Raw genomic sequence first — 13,499 nt, forward strand, 5'->3', positions numbered from 1 at the left:
CTGTCTCAATTCTTAAAGTCAGTATTCTGCTCAGGATTCCTTCTGTTTAATTTCCAGGGCTTTTCTCTGGTGTTTGCTGAGTGTCCTGGAGTCCTTACAATAATCAGGTGGCTGGCAGAGAGATGCAAATCTATTATACAGTGTTTGTGTTGCATTGATTTCCTCTGGTAAATAATTACATTAAATCTAAGACATGGAATCTCTAAACATGATGCTGCTGGCATTGTGATAGTCCTGTCCTAAAAGGACATTTTTCTTCTCATATTTTTTCCTGATGTGTTTAATTTCAGGTATTTTTGTTTGCTCTCCCGTGAAATGATAGGCCCAAAGTCATGGGATTACAGTTACCAAAAGCTCCAGGGAGATGAGGTGGGCCAGTGGGGAAGAGCTCAGCAAACAATTTGATCTTTGTTCTGGGCATCTGGAATGGGATTAATCTGATTAATGTAGACATTTACATCAATCCAAGTTGGTTTTCCTCTTACAGACAGCAAAGATCAACTCAGGGTATTGGTTAGAGCTGGGGACAAAATCAATCTCATCAGGTGAATCACATTACAAAAGTTTTTGGGTTTTTTCTGATGGCTGCAAACCTCATTTAATTGGCATCTCTGGAAACATTTGCTCTGGAGACACCATTATAGATGTGATGTGTCCAAAATTTGTTTCCTCTCTGAAGATGTTACAAACATAACAGTTCAACCAAGGGAAAGAAAATTGTCACGAAAACTCCAGTCGCTCTACAAGGCTACTGCTTGTGCTACTCTGTGTTTCAGCTGCTTTCCCATATTTATGAAGGACTTAAATTAGGTAATCCAACGAATGAAAATCTGCTACATAGGGTAAAGCCTAAGTAATAATAGTGAAAGACTCCCTGTGACATGCTTCTGGTAGGATTCTTCCCTTTTATGAGAGGCCCAGTTTTTGCCCAGTCTAATATCCACAGGTGTCCCAGAACATTTGAGGTGCCTGAAGACAAAATGTTTGTCCTGTGGCTGCTGCTTCAGAAGGGATGGATCTTCCCAAGATCCTGAGTTTCTCTGCCAGCCTCACGCATTAAGAAATGCTGGAGTGTCTCAGATCTTGCAGGTCACACACTTTTGGGCTGTTGAGTCAAAGTCTAGATCCTTCTTGCCTATAATGGCAGCTTTGATAGCTCGTGGAAAGCAGAGAGTCAGAGCAATCTTGAGAGCTGGCAGCTCTGCAGTGTTTCAATCTGTTACAAGTCCTCAATTTTTCTCTTGGTTTGGGCCCAAAGGAGTGCAGAAGCCACAAGCCCAGGGTCCCAAAGCCAGACTGATGGTGCTCCCCCAAAAAAAACCTGAGCAAACATGAGCTGGATGGTTTAAAACTGGGAGTCAAGACACTGTAGCTACCATGTGTGCTGGGCCATGAAGGCAGGACCCCGACCCCAAAGGATTAATTCTCTTACTGCTTCTGTCAAAGTTCCTTAGGAAGCTGTACTGATTTGATCATGGCAGTTTGGAGCAGGCTGGTTTTGTTGGTGGCAGCTGATCTGGGTCATTGTCAGAGCTGGGATGCTGGGCAGCATGATCATGTGTTGTTTCTTTCTGCTTTCTGAGCTACCTGATGTTTCAAAATCAGTCGCCGTGCAGTGCCTGTGAGTTTCCAGAGGAAATGAGGGATTGACTTCTGAACCTTTTGGGGCCTTTTATTTCTGTACATCCTCCCAGCTTATGATGCATGGGATGACTACTCAGATCCTCCCAACATGCACTGAAATGCAGCACAACAAAGCAGAGTGGGAGGCAGGGAGAGCAACAGTTTGGCATATCCTGAATTAAACCACAAGGAATTTTGTGGCTGATGTGCTGTGAGGAGGAGAACAGGACAAGGCCCCTGAATCTTCACATCTTATTTGGCAGTGGTCCCATTGTCCCTAACAGAAAGAGTGGGACTAATGACACACACACATCATCATGGTCACCATCTGTTCAGATGGGACTTAATCCCCCTTTATTTTTTCTATTTTTTGTGCTTATGCTGTAAACAGAGCACCAGGCCATTGCCAGGAGTAGATAAATATATCAAATGGGTTCCTTTGTGTTCTTGTGTGGCTGTGAAGCGCTGACTCTGAATTTGACCCTGTATAAAATCAGGAGTTATTCTGGAGTGCTGCTGTGCTCTTATGCAGTAGATGATGTTCTGCACATCCATCTGAAACCGTTCACTTCAAGAAAAATAACTTTGTCAGTTTATTAGTGTGTCAAGATTGGTTCTTTTGTGTGTTTTGTGTTCTTGTAATCTCTCTGCAGTGTCTCATCATTTGTCTCATGTAACATGATTCACTCATGCAGGTTTTATAGCTGAAGTGAATGACAATGTATTAATGTGCCAAAACAAATATATTGATGTTATATTGAAATATATTGATTTGACAGCCTAAATAATAAATGGCTTGCAGCCATTTATTATTTATGCTGTTGGATCTTTTTACACCCCCAGTAAATATTTTCTGGTATTGATGTAGCTGCAAAGACTCATCACCACAGACCTGCATTTATTCATTTTATCTTTGCTCAGTAGAGTCATACTTCATTTCTAGCAATAAAGGATGTCTCCTGTTTCTAACAAATGAGTCAATCAGCTGAAACAAAGATCTCTGTTTATCTGTGTCTGATCTTCCTCTCCACATACAGCAGTTTTCAACTCTGCATGTTCAGTGTAGGTCTCAAGTACATGCAGAAAGGACCAGATTTTGAGTAAAAGTGTAGTCCTCAGTTTGAGAAGGGGTTTTCTCCAGCAGTCTACTCCTGGAGCAGAGTGAAATTCATTGTGAGGAGCCACAGTGTGGTGTGGCAGAGAAATCAGCCATATATGACATTCCCATGGCAGTTCTAGAGCTGTCTGTGGAGATCTTTAAGCTGTCCTCAATCTCTTGCTGCTTGAATTACGTTGCTCCCTGTGGTCTGAACGTGTTCCCACTCTGAAAATTGCATTTACATACCTGGAATGGGAAGGGAAGATAACTATTCTACCAGATAATGGTCACGTTGTCACTGCATTTGAAAAGTGCTGTCAGAGCAGTTTTGCAGTGCAGGTTGAGAAGGAGGGCCTTGAGCTTTGTGGTCCAGAAGCCACTTTGGTAAAGCTGTACTTTCCTCAAAGCCTTGCATTCCTTACCAGGCTGAAGAGTCCCAGTAATCTGAAAGTCAGATGCTGGAAGGACATTTCAATAATACTGGGGGATTACTGGGGGACATTTTCCAGAGAGAAAAAGGAGATGAGAAAAAATTTCCTGTGCCATTTGAAACCCTCCTCATATTTAGAAGTAACAGATCCATGACTGAGCTAACAGACCAGTTTATACATTAGGTGATGAGTCTGGATGTGATATAGATGATATAGATATAGATATAGATATAGATATAGATATAGATATAGATATAGATATAGATATAGATATAGATATATACACCTGGGTTAGGAGGAAGAGACCTAAAGAGCCAACACTGGGACCGTGACTCTGTGTGACACTTCCACACTGATGAGGTAAAATTCCTGAAAGCCACTGGCACTGGGGTATAGAGGACATTGGTGTCACCAGGTTGTTTGATGGATGATGTGCATTTCCTACCCTGAGCCTTGTGTTACAAAGCAGAACAGAGGGGTGACTGCTGTGCCTGGAGAGCAGGAGCTCTTCACATTGTCAGACAGAGAACATGAGTGATAAAACTGTCTCTGTGGTGGGACAGGAGGCTGAATACAATAGCTTTTCTTCCTCTGAAGAAGGGAAATGAGGAGAGAACTGGTCTTTTTTATTTCCTTTTTGCTTTTTTTTTTCCTCCCCTCAATATTCATCCTGGGTCTTGAAATACACAGTGGTCTCTTGATTTTGTGTAGATTGAATATCTGAGAAGTGAGAGGGTTCTGGAGCTCCTTCCACCATTCTCAAACATACACAGTGGCTGTTTGAGTTTGCATAGGGCTTTGGTGCTGCTGCATAAGCAGAGCTCATCCTTGTTACTCACTGCTAGTGGGGCAAACTAAAAGCTGTGCTCTGGCTAATTCCATCAGCTGTGGCTTGGAGTGGGTTGTAGATTAAGAAAGCAGCTGTGTAACAGTGGTGTGAGGGCTGCCATACAGAGGTTTCCATTGCCGTTTATGAGCAGAGCTCGTTCCTTTCCCAGAAGAACTGTAGGTGACCTTTTAACATGTCCTCTTAAAAGGGTCTTACTGAGCTGTGTGAGTGCAGACAGCTTTATTTGTCTGTCTTGTTCACTTCCAGAACCTTGCACATGCACCCAAACCAACCAGTGAATAGCAGCACAAGCCTGCTTTGAAGCTGGCAAAGTTTTTCTGCCTGCCAAGCACCAAATGCCAGCTTTCTTGGGATGCTGAGGAATTCCTAAGGCAGATCTCTGCTGCCTGCTGCCTGACAAGGTCTGATTTGTCTCGTGCACCATGGCATCGGCAGAGAAGCAGCAGTGTCAGCAGCTGCAGGATTTCTGTCAATCTTTCATTGAATTGAATTTGCTTCTTGCATAAAGAACAACCTTTCCACATCAAGTGAGTCCAACTAACACAGTCAGGGTTTGACTAGATCCAGTCAGAGGGAAGCTTTGATGAAGTGGTTAATTGTACCCAGGGATAGCTGCAAAAGTAGTTTTTCATCAAGAGGTTACAGTAGAACTGGGATTATTAAAGAATGGTGCTGATTTGTGGACTGGGGAACAATAAATTACTTTCCTTATTCAGACTTACTCCTAAGCAATTCCTTCATCCCCTCTATATTTATTTTTAAGTGGGTTTTTTTGATTACTAAATATATGGAACACAACAGGATTATCTGTACAATGCGTACTGCTTCTGGTTTTCTAAAGTTTGAACTGAAAACATGGAAATCAGTTTAGACTGAAGATTTTCTAGCTCTTCTCACTTAAATGAAGAAATCATTCTCCTAATCCTGAAAAAATATTTAGTTTAATTCAGGGCTATTGTTTCAGGTGTTAACCACTATAAAGAACAGAATTGAAATGAAATCCAGCTTAGTGTTCAACTCTGTAATATTTGAACCATCTTTGAAAAATCTTCAAGTGTTTATGCTGGAAAACAGGCCAGCATTTAGGAACGTGAAACATTTACCAAATTTAAAAGTAGTTACTTTTTTTGAAACTGTCATTCTTTTTTGTAATTTATGAAGTGATGCATTCCTCAAAAAATTCAGGAAACTCCAGTGCCCAAAGCCTCCAACCAGGATTTTGATTCCAGTGTGCTGAACAAACAATGTGAAAAAATAGACAGGGCAGACAGTAGGTGAGAAATGAAGACTTTTGGCTGGGCTGTGTGATTTTTCTCCTGCAGAGAGGCAGCAGAAGCAGAAAAAAAAAATAAATTTACAACATCCTGGACCAGTGTCCTGCTGACTGCTCAGTCCTGCCTGTGTGGGAGTGGCCACTGGGCTTGGGTGGTGCCGCTGGCTACCTTCAGATGCTGTCCTGTGAGGTCTCAAAGCCACCGCTGAGAGGCTCTGCTTGAGGAGCAGAAAGGAGTTTTATGAGCTCAACTGCACTGTCAGGAAGGAGAAAAGAAAGTTTAGAGCACCCTTTATCCCTCGCTCTTAAAAGTTCAAGAAGAAGGGTTTTCTCCTCAAAGCCCTGTTCAAAGCCAACCAGTAGGTTGGTGGTGGTCACGTTACATGACTGATCTCTCCTGCTTTTTGGGGTTAGAGGTGCATGGCACAAAGATCAGGTGGTGTTGGAGAGGGTTAATTTGTTGCCATTGAGATTTCTCAAGAAGGGCTGCAGTTTTGGGAACATTCACTTGGGAAGGAGATCAAGGCTCCAGAGAGAGAAGCAAAGAGATGCATTCACTTGCCTCAGAATATCACAGTGTCTAGAGAGTTAGTGCACTTGTTATTCTTGTGGGTTTTTACATATTCCAAATAAAAATACTTATCCCAAAACCACAGTGGCACTCCTCCCCTCTCTGCCATTGCAATCTGAAAATGTTTTAAAATCTCCAGATTCCCAGATGGCAGAATAACATCCTGGCTAGTTCTCTCCTCTGTGCATGTTGTGAATTTATTTGTTGTTCTAACCCAGTTATTTTTTCTTTTTCCTCTCTTTGGATGCCACAATTCTTTCGGTCCTTCAAAAGTAAAGAATAAAGCCCTTCAATCTTTAATATGAATAAAGGGAAAGTCCAGGCCTTTGCAGGGTGGGAGACAGATGTTAAAGGAAGTCCTTTACCACTGCTTTGAGCTCAGTGTCAGCACCACGTCCAATCTAAAACTGTGAACAGACTGTAAAAATTTCATTTTGGGATCCATTCCTGTCTGTCAGAGCTTCTTTGCTGTCCTTGCCTTCTGTTTCTGCATTCCTCTCTGCCACTTCCATATCTACTGATCTTGGTGTACTTCCTTACAAGTCAGTTTTCTGTTTGCTTCCTAAAATCCTTCTGAATCTGTGATCATTAATGATCCTCCTTAGCAACACTATTTTTTAGGGATTTCCTCATAGCATGATGTAGCAAGTCAGAAGGGCTGGTGAGGTCTGAGCTGCTCTCCAGCACGTCCCAGAGTGTGGAACTTCACCCAGTTCCCACTCTACTGAGCTTTGATTTTATTATGGCCAGCCTTCTGGGCAGCTCCTTCCAGACTTCTCCTCCTTGCCCTTCACCAGACCCTTCTCATCGTGTCCCCTATTGACCTCAGTTTGTCAAGCCCTTTGCTCTTCCCTCTCTCCCCACACCAGGGTTTCCTTCTTCAGAGGTTCCTCCTCTTGCTCCTGGTCAGTCTGGGTGTTCCTCCTTTCTGAAAACCTTGCTCTCTCCTACCCCTGGAAAATGAGAGGGGCATTTCTTTTCTTCCTTGTCCCCATAATGATCCATCCTTTGCTTCACAGCTCTCAGTGCCTTGTCCTGCTCTACTGTCCACCCCATCCCATCTGTGTGAGTGGCTGAAGGATGTGCTCCCTCTGTGCCTTCTCCCCGGCTGTGTTCCCAGCCCTTCCCTACTCTCCCCACTCTGCCTCTTCTGTGAGTCATTATTCCAGATTTCTTTATCCCAGACGAGGCTGGACAGGGCTTGTAGCAACCTGGTCTGTTGGAAAATGTCCCTGCCCAAGGTAGTGGGGTAGGAACTGGATGATCTTTAAGATCCCTATCAACCCAAACCTTCTGTGATTCTGTGATTACTCCAGATTCCCTTATTCCAATGCCTCTCTTCTCTCAGATCATCTCCTTCATCCCTGCTTTTATTATTTCTCTTCTTTCTCAAGGCCTGCACAGCATCCAGCACTGCAGCTCCTGGACTGGGTCCCTCCTTCCCCCTCCCTGCCCAAGCATCCCTGCTCATCCTCAGTTCCACACAGCAAAGGCAGGAATTACTTTGCTGCACAAAAAACCCGAGGAGTTATATTCCTTTGATGGCTTTTCCTGTTCTCCCTGGCTTTAATTTGCAGCGAGTATTTTTGCAAAAGTGCTCATCCCTGGAGCTAACAATAAAACTGCCTCTGTGTGTCAGAGAGAGGGAGGGAGAGGGAGAAGAAGAGGGAGGAGATGCAGCAGCATAGCGGTCTGGCAAAGTGAGGCGGCATCTGCGAGCCCAGGGACACCGAGGAGACGTGAGCCCCTCACTCCGGGCTCAGCCCGATCCCATTGGCTCCCGAGCCGCTGGATTTAAAGGGAAGAAGAGCTCGGAGGGCTGAACTGCACAGGCAGACGCAGACTCTCAGCCAAGTTGTCAGCACGCTGCGAGCAGGAGAGGCTCGCACACACGAGACTGCAGGGTGCCCGCAGCTTGATGCTCGCTTGGCTCCAGAAAGGGAAAAAGAAGAGGGGACAAAAAAAAAACAAACAAAACAACCAGAAAGGGGTGAAGGAGCCTGATCCAGTCCAGCAGTTCCAGGGGGAATAATGGATGTGACCATCTCTCAGTTCATCTTAGAAGAATTTGATGTGAACTGCAGCCTCCTGGATCGTTTACACGAGACTTTTTTAGAGAGTTCCTCTATCCCTTTCCTGGGCTTTGATGGTAGGAAATGTTACCTGGTGCAGGGCTCGGGGAAAGCTTCGGAAGTGCTGAGATTTGGTTTGTTTTGTGATGCAAAGTGGGTGGCTTTTGTGCTTTCTCAACTGCTGCTTCTTCCCTTTCTGTGTCGTTTTTTAACCCCAGGTCCGTACTGCAATGCCACCACGGATCAGATCGGGACCTGCTGGCCCAGAACCTCTGCGGGGGAACTCGTGGAGAGACCCTGCCCGGAGTTCTTCAATGGGATCAAATACAACACCACGAGTAAGTACAAACTCCTTGCCTTCTCCCGCAGATCTCGTGTTCAGAAGGCGCCTGGGGACACCCAAAATATATTTCCATTAAGGAAAAAAAAAAAAAAGTAATAATAAAAGAAAAAAAAAAATGGCTTGCTTGGGAATCAACATTTCCTCCACATTCCAGCCTGTATATTCAAACTTCTTGCCTGGAATGATGCAGATTTCTCAAAAGCGCAGACTTGTGGACACTGTTTCCTCTTTGCTGAAGTACATTTAGGGAGATCTGGGCAGAAAATATCCTCTGCAGTCTGAGGAGGGTATGTTGCGCTTTGTGTTTGTGCTACGTACAGCTCAGTGCGTTTGTAGCAGTGCTTCAGCCACCTGGATAATTAAAGATCCTTTGGCTCATGAAATACTCAGTCCTAACACCTAAAAAGTGTGTTTTGAAAGGACAGTCCCTTTTCCAGGCTGGCTGTGTGAGCAGGGGTTCAAACCGTGCTGGGAGTTGTATCTCACAAACAGAAAGAAGGCTGAGGTCTGGAATCTGTTTCAGCAACTTCATCAGGGACTGGCTGCTGAGGCTGGAGCTGCATCAGCTCTGCAAGGGGGACAGGAGAGGAAATTAGGAGGCAAATAATATTCAAAGCAAGGGAGCACGGGGGCTCCTTAGAAATCTCCTCGATGTTTTATTCTTCAAGGTAAACAATCACGATGACTCACTACAAATTTATTATTCAGGCTGTGGGACCCAGGCACTCATTTCCTTTTGCTTATCTGTCAATACTCTTTGGACCTTTCATGAAGAGTTTTTAAACATATTCATTCCAAATATGTGCACCTACTTGTTTGTCACTCATTTTTTTCTGTGTGGTTTTGACTGTAGGGATATTTCATTCCATGTTTCACTCTGAGCTGTTGCTTGGGTGTTGGTGGTCTAATTTGCAGGTAGTGTTAATCTTGTGGGGCCAGAATTCTCCCTAAGTCCTGTAAAAGAAGCACCCTGATATTTTAGGTCTTATTTTTCAACTTGTAGAAGGTGAATTCATTCTTTCCCCAGCTCTGGGTGTCATGGTCAGATAACTGGCCAAAAGTTTGGTGCATTTGCTCTGTGAAACAAAGTCCTCTGCCAGGTTTAGGGACCAGCTTCTGTCACCCCAGACTTTGAGCAGAGTAAAAGGTTGCCTCAGAGAACTGCAAAATCATCCTTGAGCCCTCTAAGCTCAGACCTGGGTTCTTTGCAATAAAATAGGTGGGAACCTGAAATGGGCTGGGCAATGCTGGCTTTGATTACAGCAGGTAGTTCACTACTTTGACAAGTCTCAGTTGAGACCAGAGGAAAATTTCTGAGAATTAAGGGCAGCTCAGGCAAGAGCAAATGTCAGAATGGATCCTAAAAGAATTTTGCCTTTTTCTCTTTCTCTTTCTTTCTTTTTAGTGGGGAATGTCAATATTTTACCGCCTGTTTTTTGTTTCTCCAAAAGACAGGAGGAAAGGAAGCAAAAAAAAAAAAAAAGCCTTATGACTGACTCCTGTCACAAACATAGTGGAGAGAATTTAAATGTTTTTCCTGTGTATGGAAGGAAAAAAAAATGCTGCATACTCCAGTTCGTTTTTTATAAACTCTGTTGATGCTTTCCGAGTTCATCAATGACTTGATTTAAAGTTCTTCCCTGCTCCTCTCCTTCTCACTGGTGGCTGATGCTTGTATTGCAGTGCTAATAAGAGTTCTTAGATTCTCTGCTCTTAAAACAATGGCATGTTAATTAAAGACTGATGGAAATATGTTATTGAAATGCTGAAGCATTATTTTCTGAGGCAATGGATATTTTTCTCCTTTCAGCATAAAATGTGAGTAGCTACCTCCAGTTATCTTAGACAGTTCCATGTGTGTAGTTCCTCCAAGCTGTAGTGCAGAAACCAGAGGGAAGGATTATATCAAAATCTGATCAACTTTTTCAATCAGTAGCCTCTTGGGAAGTAGCAGTTAATGATTAAAGCTTGGGAAAGCAGTAGGAGAGCAGGTTAAAGTTTGAATACACAGGTGCAATCTCTTTTGGCATTGAAAAATATAATTGCTACATGCAGAACACATCCAGAATTTGGGAAAACCAAACAATGACACATTCTGACCACTTGCATGATTTCCCCGAGTTGATTTGTGGGCTGCCTCGTTTGTGCAGAGGCTCATTGTGGTGAAAACCTGGGCTGTGTTCCCTGTGCAGATGATAAAATAAGCACAGACAACTGATTAAAGAATGGGAAATGGATCTTGCAAATCTCAGAGGTGAATAATACAGCTCAAAATGAAGGTCTGATAGGAGAAGGCTTGAATCAACATAAGATTTCAGCCTAGGACATGAAGTTTTGTTCTCTTTTGTTTTGCATTTTGATGAGGCAGAGGGAGAAATGATGTCTTGTTATACTGGTTTTGGGGGTTTTTTTGAGAGCAAAATCAGACCAATTTAGAAAAAGCACCTTGTACTGCCTTTCTTCTACTGAGAGCTTATCCAGCTCTAGGTTGTAACTCAGCTGTTTATTGTACTGTCAAGTATCCCATGTTCGTGAGCTGCCACCTTGTAGGAACTACAGCTTCTCCTTGCATTGATTTGGTATATCTGAGAGTGTATTTTGTGTATCTGTGAGTATATTTATCATTTGAAAGCGTGTAAAAGTTTTGGATCAGTTTCAGTGATTTCTTTTTCAGTTTTAGAAATCAGGCTCTCAAAGATTCCAATTTCCCACCAATTTCCTAAAAGCAGCTCGTCAGCTGGAGGGAATGAACTCAGTTGCACTCCCTGTCAAGGAAAGCTTTTGTGTTGTAGACACTGGCAAATCCAGACTGGAAAGTGCCCAAACTGTATGAAAAGCTTATGAAAAACTCAGAGGAGCACAAGACACTGATCCATGGCCAACTTTTGGTACTCGTGGGGCTATTTCTGCACCTCACTGTAGTCTCTTTGCATGTAGGGGTGGAATTCAAGACAAAATCAGACACACAGGTTCCTCCACAGATCAGCTCATCAAAGGCTTTGGATGCACCTCCCCTGCTTTGTGTCCATCTTGTCGCCTCTCATGCTTTGATGTTCACTCTAGCTCGGATGGGGAATGCTAACAAACCCTGCCAATGCCAGCAAATCTAATGAAAAAGCATTTGAGGCAAAAAAAACCACTTAAGAATAAGAACTTGTGCTTAGAAAACTCCCCTTCTGTTTGCCATGCTAGAATAAACTGTTTGCATAAAATATTCCCATCCTAACTGCAAGAAATTCCCGTGGTGATTCTGTGCCTGGGTCTGTGTTTCTCTGTGTCTCCTGGGAGCTGCTGAGTGACTCAGATAAGTTTCAGCTGCATCCGTAAAACAAAGTCTGTCAGTCTGTGAGGATTTTTCATCTTGGACACTTTGTTATTTTGGTGATATACTGGGTTTTTTTCCTCCCTCTTTATTTGGGAAATAAAATTACATTGACAAATCATGCTGTGGTTACCCTGCAGTATCATTTGTGAATATGGGCAAAATGCTCTTTGACCAAGGATCTGAAAATTGTACCATCCACTTAAAACGTTGCAATTTTATACCAAAGCTTATGTATTATCCTCAAAGGGGAAAGAAAATTAAAAGAAACAGGAAAAAAATAATCTGTGTTGGTGCAGTGTGTGACTGTGCACTTGTCTCTGCTCAGGTTCTATATTTAGCGAAAATAACAATAGCATTGCTGCCCTCTAGATGTGTTTGTGCTTTGACAGTGTGAAGCTTGTAGTCTTGTTTTAGGAAACATATTAATTCACTTATTAGGATATCCTAAAGCGTTATTAATTCAGCAAATGGCCTGTAATGAGTCTGGTTTTGCTGCTTGCTAAAAAGCAGTCATGCAAGCACGTACTTAGAGCGTGTTACAGGCTAAAGTATGGCTACATTACATTAACACTTCCCCTACAGATTTCCCTGTGCAAGGGGAAAATCCAGGGTTAAATGTTCATCTGATGGACAAAAGGTGTTGACTTTTGTAACCTCAACTGATTGGAGTTTGCCTCAAACACCTGGTGTGGCAGGGGGTGTCCTGTGGTGACACCCGTCCGTCATGGGCTGCTCGCTTTGCTCTGGGCTGCAGGCAGGAGCTGGAGGTATTGGAAGGTCTTGCAGATCAAAACACACAAATCTAGGTGTTTCCAAGTAATATGAACAGCTAATTTAAGTATTTAAGCTCTAACACAAGTCAGTGGAGCTCTGATTGACAGAAGGAGTGAAGCCTAGGGAGTTTCTGAGCTCAGCCTAAATGTACAGCTCAGCTCAGCAGCTCCTGCAGAAGTGATAGTGCTGTTTGATATGCTCAGGGGTATTTTGTTCCTGTTTCAGAGGGCCCAGCCTTGTTGTAGGTTTGTGTTTTATCTCCTGGGCCACACAGGTGTTGCAGATGCTCAGTGACAAATGATCCAATGCCCGTGTTCAGGCAGCCGAATTCATCCCTGGGCGTGCGTTGTGCTGAACTGATCCCACACCTGGGGATTGAGATCAAACTGCTTTTGTGATCAACAGGAACAAAAGGTCTCTGTAGCTCCAACTCCCTGCCTGCAAATCCCCCCTCTCTCTCTCTCTCTCTCAGTGAAGGGAAGCTCTTTGACTGAAATAGCCACTTCACAGGAGTGTTTTGGATATCACGAAAAGCATCGTACTCACCTTCTCCAGGGACTGTGCTGCTGAAAACAGGCACAGAATCGCTGCTAACCTTGCCCTGATGGGGCCTTGGTTCGTTCTTGTTCTGAGGGGTGTGCACCACCTTTTCCTTGGCCCTACAACCAGCTGCCAGGTGGGAATGCTTTGGAGAGGGTTGGTGGCTTAGCAACGGGGCTGTTGTTCCCGTGGGTGGGCACGGGAGAAGGAGCCCCTGGCACACGGGTCACACCTGTACCTGTTAGCAGGGCTTGCTCCACACTGAGAGAAAAATTCCTGCAGCTCATGGTTGTCTCATCTTGAACACAGAGAAATAATCTTTTGTGTGCTGAGGGAAGGGTGAAGAAGTGAATTAATTGCTCTTCTGGTTTGCTTTTCCCCTCTTTTGAAAGGGTTTAAAGGGATGATTCGATTATTAAAAGAGCTAATTTGCACAGGTTAAAACCCCATTCTTTTTTTTTATGGACATCTAACCTTTTATGGACATCTAACCTTTGCTGCTTTTCCTTCTGATTAATTGTTGTTCAAAGTTCTTCTGGAGATGTGACTCCAGCCTGCATATAAAACATGAGCCATGCTAGGAAATCATTGGTGTCAG

At 43.6% G+C, this 13,499-nt stretch overlaps 1 protein-coding gene across 1 annotated transcript in view; it reads left to right on the top strand.

The window, feature by feature from the left end:
• The first annotated feature begins 7,558 nt into the window (after positions 1–7,558).
• Positions 7,559–13,499, top strand: part of CRHR2 (corticotropin releasing hormone receptor 2) — a 108,367-nt gene continuing 102,426 nt past the window's right edge. The window contains exons 1-2 of the mRNA XM_069006300.1: positions 7,559–7,996; positions 8,138–8,257. Coding sequence (XP_068862401.1) covers positions 7,879–7,996; positions 8,138–8,257 — 238 coding nt within the window. The 5' untranslated portion in view covers positions 7,559–7,878. The remainder of the gene's footprint in view (positions 7,997–8,137; positions 8,258–13,499) is intronic.

The sequence above is a fragment of the Aphelocoma coerulescens genome, chromosome 2 (genome assembly GCF_041296385.1).
Source record: "Aphelocoma coerulescens isolate FSJ_1873_10779 chromosome 2, UR_Acoe_1.0, whole genome shotgun sequence".
In the NCBI taxonomy this organism is placed as follows: Eukaryota; Metazoa; Chordata; class Aves; order Passeriformes; family Corvidae; genus Aphelocoma; species Aphelocoma coerulescens.